This window comes from Puma concolor, chromosome C1, assembly GCF_028749965.1.
Source record: "Puma concolor isolate L17-30 chromosome C1, mPumCon1.1.hap2, whole genome shotgun sequence".
NCBI lineage: Eukaryota > Metazoa > Chordata > Mammalia > Carnivora > Felidae > Puma > Puma concolor.
The window spans coordinates 211,739,612-211,759,651 of record NC_141674.1 but is presented as its reverse complement, the minus strand read 5'-3'; the positions used below and the strand labels follow the sequence as shown (position 1 = coordinate 211,759,651).

General features: G+C 41.1%; 1 protein-coding gene across 2 annotated transcripts in view; it reads right to left on the bottom strand.

The window, feature by feature from the left end:
- COL4A3 (collagen type IV alpha 3 chain) overlaps positions 1-20,040 on the bottom strand; it is a 136,570-nt gene that overhangs the window by 28,167 nt on the left and 88,363 nt on the right. For both annotated transcript variants that reach the window (XM_086719792.1, XM_086719793.1), the window contains exons 20-31: positions 19,883-19,918; positions 17,986-18,150; positions 13,528-13,620; positions 12,680-12,775; positions 9,698-9,768; positions 8,722-8,904; positions 6,748-6,916; positions 4,702-4,794; positions 3,947-4,051; positions 1,751-1,848; positions 822-972; positions 366-479 (exon numbers count right to left, since the gene is read on the bottom strand). In XM_086719792.1, the coding sequence (XP_086575918.1) occupies positions 366-479; positions 822-972; positions 1,751-1,848; positions 3,947-4,051; positions 4,702-4,794; positions 6,748-6,916; positions 8,722-8,904; positions 9,698-9,768; positions 12,680-12,775; positions 13,528-13,620; positions 17,986-18,150; positions 19,883-19,918 (1,374 nt within the window). The remainder of the gene's footprint in view (positions 1-365; positions 480-821; positions 973-1,750; positions 1,849-3,946; positions 4,052-4,701; positions 4,795-6,747; positions 6,917-8,721; positions 8,905-9,697; positions 9,769-12,679; positions 12,776-13,527; positions 13,621-17,985; positions 18,151-19,882; positions 19,919-20,040) is intronic.

The window sequence follows — 20,040 nt, the reverse complement described above, 5'->3', positions numbered from 1 at the left end:
TATCAAAATTTACCACTTTATATACTAATGAAGGTAATGATAAAACTTTTTTTCTGAGTTTATATGCACATAAATATACATGTAAATATACATATATGTGTATATATCCTCAATATGTATATATACTCAGTCATGTGTACAAGGCACAAACCAATTTTACTATACTAACCTGAGGTCTCTTATTCTATAGATGGTACTCACTGCAACAAATCCACGACAAGGTTTAGATGGCTAAAATAACATTCCCCGCTGAACAGTGGTCAGCACTTGTTGCTGGACAGTTTCCATGTTAAGCAGCAAAGTGCAGAGCCGGAGTCTCAAGTCACCTATCTGCCTAATGACTAGCTTCAAGGCCCTCCTCTTACCTTGTTGACCTTCCAATCCATTTAATCCTGGAAGTCCTTGGGCTCCCCTGGGACCCTCCATGCACCTTCCTGGGGGTCCTTTTTCTCCAGGTGGTCCAGCCTTCCCTGGATCCCCTATAAAACAGAGTCCCAGAATATATTCAGATGCCAAAATCCAAGGTCCTAGTACAATCATTCTCTTGTAACTTTTCCCCCCAAATTGAACCTATATTTAATACCGTGGATATGCCTTTTTTACAGAGGAAACTCACTATAAAGGACAGAAGGAAGGAAGGAGGAAGGAAAGAAAAAAATAAAGGTAGGGCAGTGATGTTGAATGGAAAAATAATTAGGACCCGCAGATTCTATCTGTTGAACTAGAAGTTTGAGAAGAACTCTTCATCCTAGTGCACTTTCAATTTGCTGCCTTTTAACAGAGATCGCAGCGGAGAAAAATAATCACACGCGCCACTGTACCTTGTGGTCCATCAAGCCCTCTGGTTCCTGGAATTCCAGGGAGACCTGGATGTCCAGGGAGTCCAATTTCTCCATTTTTCCCAGAATTGCCTCTTTCTCCCGGAAAACCTGGCGTTCCTGGTTCTCCAGGCAAGGCTAGTCCCGGCTCTCCCTGTTCCACAGAAGTCGTGTTAGTTTTACTATATAATGCTTCCAAATCCTTCTTGACTACCAAGTGGTCTTTAGGGCTATTACATGGAAAATAATCTGTTCTGGGGCACCTGGCTGGCTCAGTCAGTTGAGCGTCCAACTTCAGCTCAGGTTATGATCTCACGGTTCGTGAGTTCGAGCCTCACATTGGGCTGTCCGTGCAGAGCCTCCTTTGGATTCTCTGTCCCCCCTCTCTCTCTGCCCCCCCCCAATTCATGTTCATGCACGCTCTCTTTCTCAAAATAAATAAATAAACATTAAAAAAAGAAAAAAAAATCCATTCTGCACAGTCACCACCATGCTGTCAACTTTCCTATTTCAACTCTAGTTGCTGAGTTTTCTATTCAATTATGCTTAAGTATTCTTGAGGCTATATAACTCTTTTAGAAGGGTGAAATTGTCTGGAAACAGTCTAGATGTCTCTCCTTTTGATCGCTTTTCTCCTAGTTATCCACACTTCCTCTTAGAGTCCTTCCATTTTAAATACTCTGAATGCTTCTGAAGATTAAGGAAGAAATAGAGAGGCAAACTTATCTTCTAATCCCTTCTATTTTCCTTTCTAAAAGGGAGGGATGGTTCAGAAGAACATTAAAAAGTATTTAATTCCTTTACCATCTACAAATATATAGATAATTTCTACACCCAGAGCATCCTACCTGGCTGATTGTAATTGCCCACCTCCCTCATCATGCCCCCTTGCCCCCCACCACCATCAGTCTGAGTTTTAATTCTTGAAGAACCTTGGCTCCGGGGAGACCTGGTTCTCCAGGTGACCCAGGCTTTCCCATTTCTCCTGGACAACCTGGTGATCCTTTTGCTCCTGGAAAACCTTGGTCTCCTACAGAGAAAAAATAATAAAGGTTGTAGGATTAGGCTTAGGAAAAGATTCTGAGCAGTGTCTCTGTTTTATCTGATTTTATCTGATGTTTTTATGGGGCAAGTTGCTAGAAATGTTTTTATGAAAGTTTGAATGATGAAAAAGTCAACTGCTGGGGGGCCCCGGGTGGCTCAGTCTGTTACTTGATTTTGGCTTGGGTCATGGTCTCACAGTTCATGAATTCAAGCCCTGCATCGGGCTTTGTGCTGACAGTGTGGAGCCTGCTTGGGATATTCTCTCTTTCTACCTTTCCTCTACCCCTCCCCCAGTCACACTGTCTCGAAATAAATAAATAAATAAACTTAAAAAAGAAAAAGAAAAAGAAAAAGAAAAAGTCAACTGCTAAATTAGCAGTTAAAAAAATTCTGTTTCAAATCAGATCCTCAATTTAAAAAATGACTTTCTCCATTTTGTTGTTTAGGATGGCTACAATTTTGATTTGGCAGTTCTTTAAACCACTGGTCCTGGTTGCCAATTTGGCAGACTTTATCTTTTCAAGTTGTATTTTACATAAAGCGTACAGCCAAATGAATTTTTGCAGGTGTAGAAATCCTTGAAGCATGACCCAGATCAAGATAGAAAGGCTTTTCAGTGCCCTGGGTAGCCTGCCTCAACATGGGTGGCTCAAGAGAATTACTTCCTAATGCCATGAATGTAATGAATTAACTTTTTTCTTATATATTTATAATAGGAGAACTGAGGAAGGAGTCACACAGATCATTTTCTCTGTTCTGTGGTTCAGAAGAGGAAACCCTGGTGGGGCAAGGCTGTGGTCAGAGCGTTCTTTTGTGCCCCTAATATGACCAATTTTTAATTTCCCATTAGTTCATGCATTATTAGGTTCAATTTTGAATTTTGAATCTGTACTTTAAAGGATTTTCTTAGGCTATTTCTTGTCCCCATGGTTGAGTCTCCTTCCAGAGGGTAAATCCATGGGGTTACAAGCTAGGATGCAATTTCTCAATGCAGGGTCCAAAAAGAACTAGGCAAAATATGGGCCAGGCTGCGTTACTTCAAAGATCATTGGGAAGACATCCAAGAAATTAGAGTCTAGGACATCCTTGAAACTATTACATCTTCCATTTCAAATATTCATAAACTGAGATCAATATTTCCACATTTGGGCAGAACTAATGCACTCCAGACACTGATGACATCTCAAAGAGAACAAGAACCAAAAATGGATTATATGTTGACACTTTAAATAATATTGAAACAAACATAAAGTGATTATAAAATCTGAAAATCTATGCTACAATCCAGGGACCATGAGAGCTCATATGCCATCCTGGGCAAAACTCTGATGTATTTATTAGGTGACTGTCTTCTCTGTATCTGGATTTCTTTGGAGTGTTTTCCCTTTGATGGGAAACAGCATTTGTTCCCAAAGGAAAATAATTTCTGTAATTTATATGGGAGTGTATAGGACAACCAGTTACTTGTGATTTAATAGTTATTTTTTTTAATTATAAAAGAAATGTATAAAGTGAAAACATGCATAAATGTAAAGAAAGTACAGACATTTATTAAGAAGTAAAGAAAAAAAATTCTCACAGTTCCACACTCAAGAAGAATCACTTTTACCATTTTTATAAATTGCTTTCCAGATGTTTTCTACATATTTTAAAATTTTTAGTTGAGATGAGATGTATAGTATGAATTCTGCCTCTTTGCCTAACATCATAGTAAGATTTTTTTTTCTCATTTAAGATGGATGAAAAACATTATTTTAAACACCACATTATGGATCTTTTCCATTTTATTCATGATATGTATTTATATTTTCTTTTTTTTTTAAGTTTATTTATTTTGAGAGAAAGAGGGAGCATGCAGGGGAGAGAGAGAGAGAGAGAGAGGGAAGGAGAGACAGAGAATCTCAAGCAGACTCTGCACCATCAGCACAGAGCCGGACACAGGGCTCAAACTCACAAACCGTGAGATCAATACCTGAACTGAAATCAAGAGTCGGAGGCTTAACTGACTGAGCAACCCAGGCACCCTTGCATTTATTTTCTAAACATCCACAATGATCCCTATGTTTTAAAATTTGTAAACCTACCCTTAGGTCCTGGGGGCCCAGGGAAGCCAATTCCTGGAATCCCTGGTTCACCATCAGGCCCAGGAAGACCCGGATAACGACATTTTCCTATGGATCCAGGGATACCTTAAAAACACACACACATCCACATAAGGTACGTCCCTTCATCTTGCCTTGAGACAAAAAGTCTAAGTTTCTGTGTCATCCTAGGCCTTTCTGGAAATTAAGAAATAATTTTAATATAACCCCAACTGTATGCTCTTCCTCTCCATTCTTATCCAGTGTAGCTCAGTTAGGAGCTACAGATAATGTTTAAGATAGAGCTTAATTCCTAAAAAGAAATATTCTAACTATCTTGGACTACATACGTCTCCCTCCATGCATACAAAATTAAGTTTTAGATCAAATTGGCAAAGCAGTTACATTTTCAAATGAAGAAGAAATGGGGACTATCGTGATTAGCCACTGGCAAACGTCACTTATTCCCCCACCAAAAACCCATGAAGACTGTTCTGCTCTTGGGTTCCTTTTAAGTAATTATATCAAGTCCTTTTTTTTTTTTTTTTAATCAGAAGTACCAGTGGGGAATAATTTGGCTAATCTCAAAGAACAACAAGTCCCCTGCCTATTGGCTTGTTATCTGACCAGACTCTGGCCTCTGCATTCTTTTAGAGCCAATAAATATATCTTTTCCTTACAAAGGGGACAATATTTTTCTAGGACAATCAGGATGCCATTTGATGTCGTGCACCAGACATGACAAAGGGGATACTCACCAGGCGGACCTTGGGGGCCAGCACGGCCAGGGAGCCCTGGAGGTCCTGGGGGCCCTGGGACTGGTGTCGAAACACTGAATTCTCCCTTAGGACCTTAAGAAAGTTTGTGATCATAAGACTGGTGTGCATTTTGAAGCTTTTTTTTTTTTTGGTTCAGGGGGAGCAAATGTAATTATAAGGGGCTTATAAACATATCCCAAGGAATATAAAAAATAGTTTCTGCTTCCATAGGCTTTAAAACTGGCTTAAAGATGACCAACCCACTGAAACTTTCTTATTCAATTGATGAATATTTATAAGCATTTACTATTGTCTAAGCTTCAATTATAGCCCAACTCAATGCCGGTCTATTGAAAGGGAAGCTATTCTAAAAAAAAAATCAATGATATGGAATTAAGTGTAAATGTTAGTGAATATTGATTTGGTAGGTTCTTTATTTATTGGGTGACTAGTTTTCACAGGAAGAAAGTATGGCATGCTGAACAAAAGATCAAGTGTGGCTTGGGCACATATCTTAACCTCTGTGGTAATTTCTTCATGTGTCATTGGGGAAATAATGCCTACCCAGTCCACAAAAATTCGAGATAATGTGGCTATGCTGGCCAACATTAAAAACATGTTAGTGATTTGAATTATCCGTATATTTATGGAAAAAATAAGTTTATAGTAGTTTGATGGGAAAAACTTCATGATAATGTATTTTACGACAATGGAGTCCTTCACTACAAATTCACATGTAAAGAACAGAAGATTTGAAGATGGATTAGAAGAGAGATCAGGAAAACTTTTTCTCTAAAGAGCCAGATAGTAAATAATCTGGGCTTTGTGGTCCAAATGGTCTCTATAACCATAACCCAACGCTGCCATTGCAGCATGAGAACAGCCAGGAACAATATGGATATGAATGAGGGTGGCTACGTGCTAGGAAAACGTTATTTATGGACACTGAAACTTGAATTTCATATAATTTTCATGTACCACAAAGTATTATTCAAAAGATTTTTTCCCTAATCATTTGAAAATATAAAAACCACTTTTAGCTTGTGGATCATACATAAATATGCGGTAGGCTGGTAGACTATGGGCTGTCATGGTTTGCCAATCCCTGGATTAGAATAGCAGCCTCAAAAGTAAGGTGCCGAAGAAACACACACACACACACACACACACACACACACATATATATATACACATATACATATGTATACATACATATATATGTGTGTATATATATACATATATATATATAGTCACAAAAAAAAGCTTTACGCACATGTGTGGACAGAAATGCATGCATACAATGTAAAAAATATACAGAAATGCTTGGGGAGAGGCACTTACATATTTTTTTTACAGATAAGGGATATTATAAAACAATTTGGAGGCCATTAGTTTATTGAGTCTCACCCTTCAAAGTGATATTAGAAGTAAGAAATGACATGGTGGCATTATTTGTTGAAAACTGTCAGCAATGTGCAATTCTTATCTTCCGTTATGTTCTCTGCCACGGATAAACATTGGGGATGGATCAGATCCCTCCTGAATCCACCAACTATGTTCAGTACACGTGGATCCCAAAAGTTACTGAGGCTTTGGGACTATTGTCAGAAAACTATTCTTCGTTTATCTTAGATATTTTGAAGTTTTATTTGTAAACCGTCTACTGGATTATGGGTCAAAAGAATAAATTTGCAACAACATTAGTGGACTCTTGAGACTCAGGAGGGGCTTCTCAGGATCAATTTCACAGATTTCTGTCCCCCCCCTTTGTTTATCATAACTGATTGCCACTGATTCCATCTATTTCTGTTTAGCATATGGAGATAGACTATCTTAGGAAATTTCAACTGAACTTCTCAGTAACAGAGAAAATACGTTTTCTCTGACATATCCTACATATTCTTTCTGAGTGTCTATGAGTTGACATATTCTACTTATTGGAAGTAAGTTTCTATACATCATTTTAGTCTTGAGGGAGCTTTACTTGCTCTAGGAACCATAGACCCACTCCATAGGAAAACAGGACTGGAAAGAAAACTAACCAACCGGCTTCTCCAGGTGGTCCGGGGGCTCCAGGAATTCCTCGGGTACCCTTTGGACCAGGCTCTCCCTGCGGTCCATAGTCTGGTGGTCCAGGTGGTCCTGCAGGTCCCGGGGGCCCAGGGGTGCCGGGATCCCCTGGAGGACCCTGGTCCCCCTTCTCACCAGTCAGGGCCTGTGACAACAGGAATATGTTTGGATGGTGCTTCATTCCAGTATCTCCTTCCACGGGTTAATCTTACCATGAATACGAGTACCAGATAAGCAGCCAATGAGAAAATTTTGAATCAAAAAGCAGGTATTTGAAGGGAATTGTTACTAAAATGAGACCGCTCTATGGTTTCTGCTGTTCTGTGCTCTTTGGATTTCAGCAACATTTCATTCACTCGAAGCCTCTCGAGACGCACTTGTGTCTTCTGGTGGGATGTCATACGTAGAACAGCCCCTAAGACTCTGTTCAAATCAGCCAACAGTTCAAATAGCTGTAGAGCTAACATTCATGTGAGTAGCGTATTTCTCAACTAAAACCAGCACAGCAAACTTTTATTTGTTTGTTTTTTACCGGGTGTTTTCATTACAAAGGAGATTCAGGTCCAGATAGACCGTATTCATTTTTTTCCTTATGAAATATCTTTTGCTAGATTATGTCTTAAGATTTAATGGTAATGGTGAAAGCTATATAAGAGGTATGTTTTATACCAACTGTAAAAATACTGACTTTCCATGATTATATAGCTTAAATTGAATAAAATAATAAAATTGTAAAAAAATATCTTTTTGTAATTGCATAGGGCCATAACTCTGGAGATGATTTGCGTATTTTAAACAAGTTAAATATGACAAAATAATTGAGTTCTTCTTCCATCCCAATATGGCCTCAAATAATAGATTTGACTGGATTTTTCATTGTTCAGGATCATTGGGTGACTCGGTGTTTTTATGTTTTTTTTTGTTTGTCCGTTTTTCCTTCTTCCATAATGACAGGGCATAAGACTCAACACATTATCTCCTTGAGGTTTTTCTTACATTACTTTTACTGGAACTTAATAAAGAATTAGCAAGACGCAAATGGAAGCATCATGTAAACTGTACTAGTGCTAAACCAAAAGAATTCTAGACTCTGTCCCTCTGTAAGCATCACTACCACCCAGGGTGGGGGGACAGCCTGGCTGTTTCCCAGAGTCTGAGAAGCACTGGCCCTGCCAGCTGCTCTCAGCCCAAAAGTATTTTGTAGTCAAAAAGGTATAACGAAGATTATAGGCCACATCTAGATCTTGGGGAGCCACACTTTATTCTGATATTAATGGGTCTGTAAACAAATGTTTAAATTTATTTGCCAAGTTTTCCTGTCTGAGGTGGGACTCTTTTAATTGGATAACACCGATGAACTCTGGGAGACACTGGTATATACCGGGGGAGGTGCTCAGCCTCTGCCCCCTGACATCTTCAAATAGATCCCCGTAGGAATCTCTCAAGTGCACATGTGAGACATTCTATCCCTATCCCATGAAAAGAGAGAACTTACCTAAGCTTAACTATTTTAAAGGACAAAACATCTGATCTGTTTATTTGACTAACCTCCTCCTAAAATTGTGCTTTATGCATTTATTTTTACTTCAAAGAATGAATATTGCCTTCAAGATATTGATCAAAACGTTCCCTTGTTTATCATTTTCTAAACTAGTCTATAAACTCATTGGACATAAATGTGGAATTGTAACTCGCGTAGGAGACAAGGTCATTATCGACGTAGAATTTTGTTTGGGCTAAAAGCACCATTGAGTGCTACCTATGTGTCAAAATACTACACACATGTGTTGGGGTTAGTACTGCTCATTTGAAGATGCCTCATTGTGCGGTTAGAGGGACGCACTGTGCTGAATGGCCAAGGATTTTATGAATGGAAAGTACCCAATGTGGTAACTTCAGAGCGTATCAGTTGTAGGGAGGGTAATTCGAAAAAAGTTGCTAGATACCAACCGGTTCCCCTTTAGGTCCTGGTGATCCTTTTACCCCGGGGGTTCCAGGAATCCCATCCAAGCCTCTTCTTCCAGGATGCCCTCTGAGCCCAGGGTCCCCTGGGGCACCCACTTGTCCATCAGGTTGAGGTGCTTCCCCTTTTTCTCCTTTAAGTCCTGGATCCCCCTGAGCACCCGGGAACCCCTAGGGCGGTACAGAAACGAGTCTGCATTGCAATTGGGTACAGCTGTTCTTGTGCCAATCTTAAAAAAAAAGTCAACCAGAATTTTTCAAGTGTAATGCACATGGATATTTTTCAGACACTTTCTTTAGCCTACAAGTATAATTTCAAGCTCTTTTCCCCTCTCTATTTGCTTTCAAAACTGGAATTCAGTTAGCACAATTCAATGCAACACACACAATAATATGGGTCAATATGACACAGATATCATCGTAACTTAGATTCCGTTAGAATATTGGAAATTTTAACATGCATCTATGGATAATTTGATTGAAATATATATATCTCTGTATAACTCTCTGACTCACCGTGATAGTCAAAACTTTAATTTCTAATAGTTTATCGAGGTATAATTTACATATCATAAGATATATCTTTATACGGATACAGTTCAATGGTTTTTAGTACATTTGTACATTTATGCTACGATCGCCATAATACAGTGTTAAAACATTTCCGGTATTCCCTCGGATTCCTTCAGATCCATTTGTAGTCATGCCCTGTCCCAACCGCAGCCCAGGCAACCAGAGATCTGCTTCTAGTTCTGATCCATTTTAAATGATTCAAAGTTCATTAATTCATTCACTTATTCACACATCATGCATTTATTCATTTAACCAGGTCTCTATCAAATGCTCTAATATTAAGTACTCTTTGCCAGGCACCAAACTGATAACCTATGTGTGGTGCTACTGTACTTCCAGAACGTGCCGTTACCCAAATCGAAACGAAAGCTCCCAAACCATGAAATCTTACTGGATATCCGGGAAGACCCGCACTTCCTGGGGACCCTGGGCTTCCTTTACTGCCAGTTGGCCCTTGTCCGCCTGCAAAGCAGTGAATTATTAAATATTTGTTGAATACCAACTCTGAGTAGCCCAGGTAATGCAGGAGCTGCAGGAAATAGGCTGCTTTCTTCTGAGGAAAGAAAGACAATTTCTATCTCAAAACACAGAGGGCAGGGAGGGGATGAGAGTAAATAACTGGAATAAGAGATGATGTAAAAAAAAAAAAAGCATTTAAAAAATGCTTGCCTCCCTAAAATTCTTGTCTTTATAGTTTTAAGGAGACAGGTTTATTTTTTGATCAAAAAAGCAATATGTGCTCCTTGTGAAAAACAGATTCAGAAAGAAGAGAATAAAAATCACTTATAGATCTACCACCAGAGGACAATATTTGCTAAAATTTTGATGTATGGCACTCTTAAATTTTATATCCATAACGTGCTGAATGTATACATGGCATTTTGGAATCTATACATATGTCAATAAACACAGATTTATAGCTTCGCTTTAAATGGCCGCAGAGTAGCCTAATGTGTGGATCAACCAACATTTATTCAGCCAGCTGCTATTTTAGAATTTGGATCATTTTTCAACTTTTCAACATTGTAGTAAACAATGTTATAGTAAATATCTCTAGATAGTTAGTGCTCCAGATTTTTCTAATAACTTAAATACATTTCTAAAAGCGTAAGCACAAGACAAAATGGACACAAACTTTTCTGAGGCTCTGGGAATCCGTTGCCAAGTTGCTATACAATTTTACGCTTCCTATATGCATGTAAGTGTATCCGTAAGGATATACTGTAAAGACCCTTTAGAGGGTCTTTTGGGCGGATCTCAAGCCAATGTATTAATAAATGGATATTCCGATTTTATGTTTTGCAAGATTCGAGTCAGGGTATGTTTTTTGATAGTAATCCAGATGCTTTCACTGTTTATGTATCTTCTTTGAGCTGCACCTGTAGTATGTCAAGTGTAGAGAAATCAAGGAAAATACAACACAACTACTGGGTCAGCAACAGCGAGCTGCCCACCCACATTCTACCCTTGGGTCACTCACGGGGAATGTAGAAAAATAATCATTGCTTTCCTTCCATTCTTTCCCTCCCTGTCGCCCTTGCTCCTTCCCTTTCTGTCAGTTTTTGTTTTAATAGAACATTTCACCTAGAGTCTTAGGCACCGAATAGGAACAGCATGAGGGACGGAGGGCCCGTTATACCCACCCTTCACCCCCTCTTTGCCTCCCCCGCTTCTCCCCTCTCAAGCCTGTCTCAGAGAGTCAGGGGGCAGAGATGGCAAAGTAACGAAGGCATTTACAAAGGAACAGGAATGATGTGAGCGTGGCAAAGGACCCTGGCTGAATGCGTGTCCTCTCTCAGCTGGCCACAGTGCCTGCATCTGCCACCATTAGCATTTCTTCTTTGGACGGTGACCCCACTTCCCGAAGCCCCTGTGCCAATGCAAATGTCTACCCGATGGTGGTAACATACAAATATTCCCTGATCGGTGTTGCCAGATAGACCTTTGGATTCACTTGCTTCAAAGGGAAGCCCCTGGCACAGCGATTGAAGGATGCCAGCGTAGAGAGCAGGAGCATGGCTCAGGAGGAGAGTGGATTTCAGTCCAGGCTTTACCACTTATGAGCTATGCCACCTTATGCCTCAGCTTCCTCATCTGTCAAATGGGGTCAATGACAGCACTTACCTGTAGGACTGAGGTGAGGAATAGGCATGGAGGTCCATACGACACCTAGCAGACCAAGGTGGTCATGGCAAAACCAGGACTGCACGTGAAACCGTGTGACAGAGGCCCTGAGGAGCCAGGGGAGAGGTACCAGCGGCAGAGGAACCCAACTAATGAGCAGAGACTTTCTCTACCTCGAGATTTTTGTCCATGGCCAGTTCTGTGACCGAGAAAGGGGAGGTGGGACAGCAGAGACAGTGGACAGTCTGAAGCAACCCTGTGGGGTGGGGAGTCCTGGTCTGGCACGGACGTCCAGAAGAGAAGCAACACAGGCTCTGTTTAGCTCGCGGAATATTGGCCTAGAGGATGGTTTTTTTCTTTCAAAAATGGAGTTAGCAAATTTTGAAAAAAAAAAAATGAGATTTCAGCTAAAAACCCGAGTTTCTTTCTTCTCATGAAAAATTGGAAGATTTATCAACACGGGCCTAAAGTGCTGCCAGTAACAACAGACCGGAGCTGGTGCACGATGGCCCCCTCCAATGTGCCTTCCAGTTTACCACAGTCCTCTCCACTCCCACTGGTGTGCTTTTTTTTTTTTTATTGCATTTGTATCCTTTTTTTTTTTAAGCTTATTTATTTATTTTGAGAGAGAGTGTGAGCGGGGTGGGGCAGAGAGACAGGGAGAGAATCCCAAGCAGGTTCTGCGATGTCAGCATGGAGCCCGATGTAGGGATCGATCTCAAGAACCATGAGATCAAGACCTGAGCCAAAATCAAGAGCCAGACCCTCAACCGACTGAGCCACCCAGGCGCCCTTGTACTTGTGTCCTGAATGAAACAGTGCCTATGCCCCTGACTCTACCGAAAGTGGGGATTAAAAAAAAAAACAAAAAAAAAAAACAAAAAAACCCCAAACAGACTGAAGAGAATTGTGTCTTTTAAGAAAAAAAAGAGAGAGAGAGAGAGAGAGCTTATTTCTTTATGGAAGAAAAAAGTGGTGTGTGTTTGGTATGGCTGCCTCACTCCTCCAAGTTACCTGCTGGATCCCTGTAGGAACCCCAGTCTACGATTCCTGGGGAATACCATGGTTTGCTAGAATTAGGCAACTAAAACGGAAAAGGGGAAAAGGCCAGTTTCTGTGTTATTTCGGCTTACTTTATGTTAACTGAGTATACGTTTGAAAATCTCCAAATTCAGGGAAACCCCATCACTGACATTCAGAAGTCTGATACCTTTTTTTTTAACCACCCAGGGAGCTGACCCTTTTGTACCTGGGATTCCTTTCATGCCGTCTAACCCCGGCAATCCTGGGAGGCCCGGAGGCCCTGGGACACAAGGACACTGGATGCACAGGAGGCCTGGTTCCCCTGTAATGATAGCAGCTTGTTACTCATAAACCCACATCTAGTCCTCAAAAAGGACAGATACTTCCTAACCACACAATCATTTATTACATTAAAATGTGTGTGTGTGTGTGTGTGTGTGTGTGTGTGTAGTGAAAATCATCTAGGACACTGTGCATTGTTTTATGTTGTTGATTTTTATTTTATTATATATATATATATATTTAAGTTTATTTATTTTTGAGGGTGGGGAGAGGCAGAGAGAAGAAAGAGAGAATCCCAAGCAGGCTCCTCGCTGCCAGCATGGTGCCCGGCTCGGGGGCTTGATCTCACAAAGCATGATATGATGACAGAGCCGAAATTAAGAGTCGGGTGCTTAACCAAATGAGCCACCCAAGGGCCCCAGACATTGTACATATTAATAAAAAGTCATTCATCTATTAGAACTGCTTACTTTATCCATCTGACCTTCTTAATGTTCTCAGAGGAAATCCTGAGTCAAGCATAAAACATCCTGTATTACAGCCACCTCTCTCCTTCAGTGCAGGGTAATACTCATATTCCAGGAACATCCAACAATTTATTGCACAGGTGCTAAATAAATGATTGATTTATAGATAAATGAAAACTTTGAGGTAATTCTTCTGGAAAAGAGGCCAGCCTTGACTGTCTGCAGTTTGGGATCATTGTTGTTTTGGTGGGGAAGGAATCAAATGGGGACAGTAATGATGACGAGCATGGCTTACTTGAATAGAACAACCATTGACTGAACCAACCTTTGGGCCCATCGACTCCTGGGATTCCTGGAAACCCTATAGGGCCTGGAAGTCCACTATCTCCAGGTGGACCTTTGCGAAAAATGATGTCACCTGCAAAAAGACAACACCAGAACTTGATTTTTTATCTCTTTATGTGTTTTTGTTCAATTAGCACGTTTCTGCACTATGCATTATTTTATACGCACTCCCCCATATTTGTTTTAGAAGCTGAGTCTTTCGAAGTTTCGTCTACACTGAAGACTGAAGCATGTTGACCAGCTTTTCCTTTCTCATTACACATGTGATTTTTTTAAGTTTATTTATTTTGAAAGAGAGAGAGAGAGAGAGAGAGCAAGCGTGTGTGTGTGTGTGTGTGTGTGTGTGTGTGTGTGAGTAGGGGAGGGGCAGAGAGAGAGAGGGAGAGAGAGAGAATCCCAATGCTCAGTATGGGGACGGACGCAGGGCTTGATCTCACAACTGTGAGATCATTACCTGAGCTGGACGCTTAAGACTGAGCTACCCAGGGGCCCACACAAGTGATATTTTTTAATACTGGTGCAGTGATTCTTTGAAAGCTCATTATATGGTTATTTCTCATCATATAATCAACTCGTGTTATTTTATTCAGTTACTTCTAATTATTTCAAGACTATTCTTTTAACATTTTTAGGCAAAGGGTCAAATCTCATTTTTCTATATATCTTGGATACCTTGAATCTTCCTGATACATAGTAGATGCCTAATACAGACTGAGTGAAAAAGTTCTGACAGAATATCATCTGTTTTCTCTGTATTGCTTATTCACATCTATCAAGTTCGTCATTTTTTTTTAACTTTTTTTTAAACTTTTTTAAATTTATTTTTGAGACAGAGAGAGACAGAGCATGAGCGGGGGAGGGTCAGAGAGAGAGGGAGACACAGAATTGGAAGCAGGCTCCAGGCTCTGAGCCATCAGCCCAGAGCCCGACGCGGGGCTCAAACTCACGGACCACGAGATCGTGACCTGAGCTGAAGTCGGACGCTTAACCAACTGAGCCACCCAGGCACCCCAAGTTCATCATTTTTAAAAAAAGTTTAGGGGCGCCTGGGTGGCTCAGTTGGTTAAGCGTCCGACTTCGGCTCAGGTCACGATCTCACGGTATGTGAGTTCGAGCCCCGCGTCGGGCTCTGTGCTGACTGCTCAGAGCCTGGAGCCCGTTTCAGATTCTGTGTCTCCCTCTCTCTCTGACCCTCCCCCGTTCATGCTCTGTCTCTCTCTGTCTCAAAAATAAATAAATATTAAAAAAAATTAAAAAAAAAAAAGTTTATTTATTCGTTCTGAGAGAGAGAGAGAGAGAGAGAGAGAGAGATAATCCCAAGCAGGCTCCACGCTGTCAGCACAGAGCCCTACTTGAGACTCAGTCTCACGAACTGTGAGATTATGACCTGAGCCGAAGAAATCAAGAGTCATTTATCCAAGGGATACAGGTGTCCTGTTTCGAAGGGACACATGCACCCACATGTTTATAGCAGCACTATCAACAACAGCCAAAGTATGGAAAGAGCCCAAATGGCCATCGATGGATGAATGGATAAAGAAGATGTGGTAGATATACACAATGGAGTATTACTCAGCAATCAAAAAGAACGAAATCTTGCCATTGGCGACTACGTGGATGGAACCGGAGGGTATTATGCTAAGTGAAATTAGTCAGAGAAAAACAAAAATCATACGACTTCACTCCTATGAGGGCTTTAAGAGACAAAACAGATGAACATAAGGGAAGGGAAACAAAAATAATATAAAAACAGGGAGGGGGCAAAACAGAAGAGGCTCATAAATATGGAGAACAAACTGAGGGTTACTGGAGGGGTTGTGGGAGGAGGGATGGGCTAAATGGGGGAGGGGCACTAAGGAATCTACTCCTGAAATCATTGTTGCACTATATGCTAACTAATTTGGATGTAAATTTAAAAAAATAAAAAGTAAAACAAGTTAAAAAAAAAAAAAGAAATCAAGGGTCAGACACTTAACTGACTGAGCCACCCAGGTGCCCCTGAGCCTTTCATTCCTAATGTGGGTCTTCAAGAAAGCTCTTTCCAGTCCTTCCACAAGCAGATGCTACTATAATGTGACAACAAACAGCTCATTCTCTTCGGCTTTTCTGTTCTATGACCAAATTTTTGGTCTTGCCATTTCAAATGTAGGCACAAGGCAATACTGATGAAACTAAATATTTGAAAATGGTACCTATAGCTGCCCCAAATTTCAGAGCAACAAGGTACCAGTGGAAACATTTAACTGAGATGGAACGTGGTCCATGTAATGTCTGTTTGACTTGGAAAGGAAGGTTCGTTTTGTGATCCAGTTTTCTATGTCTTTAGAATGACTGGATAGTTATCTTTAAACAATAAAATCTAACGGCAGTTTTATACTTAATGTAGTCATATGTGTATTTACACATTGATACATTTGTATTTACTTAAACATTTTCATACTCCTGTCATACTCATTTCAACAAATACTTGAGTACTTACAACGTTCCAGCCCCCCTGTGCTACGTTCTCGGCTTAAAACAGCAAACTAGACACTATCTCTGACCTCCAAGAGCTTTGAGTCTTGCAGGGGAAACTGACAATGACAGGTAAGGTGAAAAACTCTCCTACTGGATAAGCTCGGGTGTTACAGGATGTGGGCTCAGTGAAAACTCCCTGTTGGGCTTGAACTTGAAGGTGCGACTCGAAGGGCAGACGGGTGTTGTTTGGCAAAAGATAGGAAGCCAGCGTTGTCTTGGAGGGGAGAGGATGCATGGTGTGCCAGGGAAGGGGCTGTATTACCGCAGCACCCCGACTGTGGCACTCATTAGCCACAAGATGTTAGTGTTAATAATTCAGGTAAATGTCTGGCTATTTGAGCAATATTTGAGAAAGAATAGAAGCTTCCCGTTAGGCCAACAGCTATTTAAGAAATTATCCCATTAATAAAAAGATACAATATCCAAGAACAGGTTCATCAGGTTCATCTTCCGCAACATGAGCATCCTAAACCCACATCCTGAAAAAGACTCAGAGGACTAGAAATTGTTCAAATCCTCAACACGGTGAAACGTTTCAGTTTAGTTTTGCTTTGTTTTCCACGTTGGTTCACGCCATAGCTTAACAGCTTTTGTTCTTGGATATTGTATCTTTTTATTAATGGGATAGTTTCTTAAATAGCTATTGGCCCAAAGGGAAGCTTCTGTTCTTTCTCAAATATTGCTCAGATAGCCAGACATTTACCTGAATTGTCTTATTAACACTAAGAGTTTTCCAGATTATTCTTTTGGATTTTCCAAGTTTATAATCGTACTATCTATAAATAATACATCCTTCCTTTCTTAAAAACAAAATTCCTGGAGCCCCTGGGTGGCTCAGTCGGTTAAGCAATCCAACTCGGTTTTGGCTCAGGTCATGGTCTCACAGTTGGTTCATGAGATCGAGCCCTGAGTGGGGCTCCATTGCTGACTGTGCAGAACCTGCTTGGGGCTGTCTCTCTCCCTCTCTCTCTGCCCCTCCGTCACTCATGCAGCCTCTCCCCCTCTCTCCTCAAAATGGGTAAACAAACAAACAAACAAACAAACAAACAAAAATCCTTGACAGGTAGAAAATTCTTAAGGCTATTAGGAGGGTTGAGTACAAAACACAAGACCTACAAGGCAGCTTCCAGAGAGGTGTTTGGGACACAAAGAGTGACCCACATGTTCCGAGGTTGTGTGTGCCTACCGGCCAACACAGAGTGCTAGGTGCCTTTACAGGTTGATGCAGAGGAGAGGACACCCCTGGGCATCAGAACTTCCAGAACTTCGCATCCTCCAGGCGGCAGCTCTGTGGTCTCTGCCCCAACTTGACCTGGCAGGATCTTGCCTCGTGCCCTTGCTGCACACCTCCAGCCCACACGCTGATGCCAGGGCATAGGATGCCCTGGGAGCCATGCCAACACAGCCTGGAAGTGTGTGTGTGTGTGTGTGTGTGTGTGTGTGTGTGTGTGTGTGTGGGTGTGCGTGCGCACGCGCGGGAGGGGGGGTGGTTAGTCTGGTCCCGTGGGATATATTCTTGACCCATGATTAATAGCAACAGGTGGATAAATTCTTGCCTCTGTTTCCTCTGGGACAGACTGTCCTGAAACAAAGTTAATACAGCTTCTTGGAGGATATTCTCCAGGGACTGAACAAGCAGTGGCAAACTTGGTCACCCCCTTCTCTGCTTCGCTCCCCCTTGCTCCTGCCCCCCACTGTGCCCTCCGTGGGAACTCAGCCTAAAGCTTTGCTGCACCTGCAAAGCCACCATTCCACCAGAGCTGTTTTCACAGTCAATGCGACGAAACACCAGCAGGAAGATGGCTGTTAAGACCCACACGGACGGATGGCCAAGCTGCAAGTAAGCTTCTCCATCGCCACTGATCTGCACACATCTGTCACTTGGGCCATGGCCACAAAAGGGGCCCCGTTAGGTACCTACCTGGTGGTCCTGGGTATCCCGGCGACCCTACGGGGCCTGGTGCCCCAGGACAACCCGGGGACCCAGGAGGCCCCACTGCATTCTTTCCCGGGGGTCCTCGTTCCCCTTTCCTTCCTTTCACGCCTGGGAATCCAGGGGCTCCTCTGAGGCCAGGCCTCGACGACCCTTGGAGAAAAGAATCATTTTAGCATATTTAAAATTTTTCCCCGATTCACACATGTTATCTTTCAATTGCAAAATGTAATATGTTCTTATTAATAAAAGTTGCCCCATCAAGAGGTATATAAAACATATAAAACGAAGAGAGAATATCTTCCTTCCTTCATCTGTGGCTTTGCTAAACGATCACAGGTCAGCAAAGCTCAGAAGGCTCCAGTTCCATGAGGTAATTTATATAATGTATTACAAGGGACTGGGACCGAGTTAGGGGTGCACTGTCGTCTTTTTCTTTAAAAGAACCTCATGATAAATTCTTCAGTATATGCGGTTTTGTGGATGTTTTTTCATTAAAGACTAGAAGATACCAATCTTTCAGTGTCCCAAATGAGAAAGAGAGACTGCTGTCACTGGACCTTATTCCCACAGCCAATTGTCTTAGTTGTAAAAGGGCGTGATGGGGGGAGGCAGGCATCTCCTGGGAGAGAAGCCAAGCCAGGTGACACAAAGCTCATCTGTCCCTCATAAGGTGACACGGACATGAAGAGGGGGTAAGTGTCGAATCTCTGCCCTGCAAGCAGTTTAACTGTGAAGAAGAGAGACCTCACCACCAAAGGGCTATGAAACCAGCAGGGGTAATGACTGATTATTTCTGATTATTGACCATAAAGATTTTGCCATAAAAGCAAACCCATCTGTTTGATGCCCGTTTTAGAGCTTTGTAACTTTTACTCGCTGCTTCCTAAAGGGGCTGATTCATTACTTGGGGGGTCGGGAGTAGAGAAGAAAGTCCTCCCTAATCTTTGGCCAGACCTCTGATACATCCTTTTGTATTCCAACTTGGTGTATTTTTCCATGCACATGCAAATACACATACTATTTATCCGTTTATCTATGTTTTTTAACAATGGGATTATAAGATACATATAGTTCTGCAATCTGCTTAATTTTAATTCATTTTCAAAATTACATAATAGTTTATTTTTTTCTTTTTTTTTCTTTTTTTCTTTTTTTCAATAATTACGTAATAGTTTAATACACAACATGGTGTAGAGAAAATTATAATCGACAGCAGGGCTTATCAAATCTTTGCTGCTTTTTTCATGGTTTCGTTTCCTCTACAAAGTGACACGTGATGGCATTACAGTTACAATTAAAGCCACTGAGGTTAATCCTTGATTAAACGTCCTTGATCCTCGTCTTCCTCTCTCAAGAGGCAACCACTCCAGTGACTCATGGATATTTTTATACTTTATGGAATTGTCTGCATGTCCGTAAATAATGTACTGTGAAATTTAAAACTTCACATGAATATATATATATTCTATGTATATATGTATATCTCTGTATATACATATATATACATAGTATAATGTATGCATCTTATGCAACATGGGATACACTATGAAAACTCTCTTTTTTTAGCCAGCCTAATGACTGCAAATTACTGTTTTCTATCTCTGTGCCTCCTCTGAGCTTGGAGGCTTCAGTTATTGTCTTACACTTAGTTACAACCGCTGAGAAGTAAAAAAAAAAAAAAAAAAAAAAGCATTTCTAAGTTACTTTGTGTCCATTTTCACTCCCCCCACCCCCATTTTGGCTGTAAATCACAAAGTTAACAATTAGGAAGCTGGAAACACTTTTGGCCCCGTTAGTGAAACATCTGTCCTATGCAAGCAGTGCAAAGGTGATTTTCCTTTTAAGAGCATTTCTGTTGATGCCCTGAGACGCAGGTACCTACCAGCACTTCCAGGAACTCCAGGAGGACCACTGGGACCTATAAATCCGTAACAGTAATTAATCGCTGGCAAGGATATAAACACTCCCCTCCCCCCATTTTTGAAATCTTGGGTGACAATATCGTAATAATCAATAATAAATATTTTCATACTTTTTCTC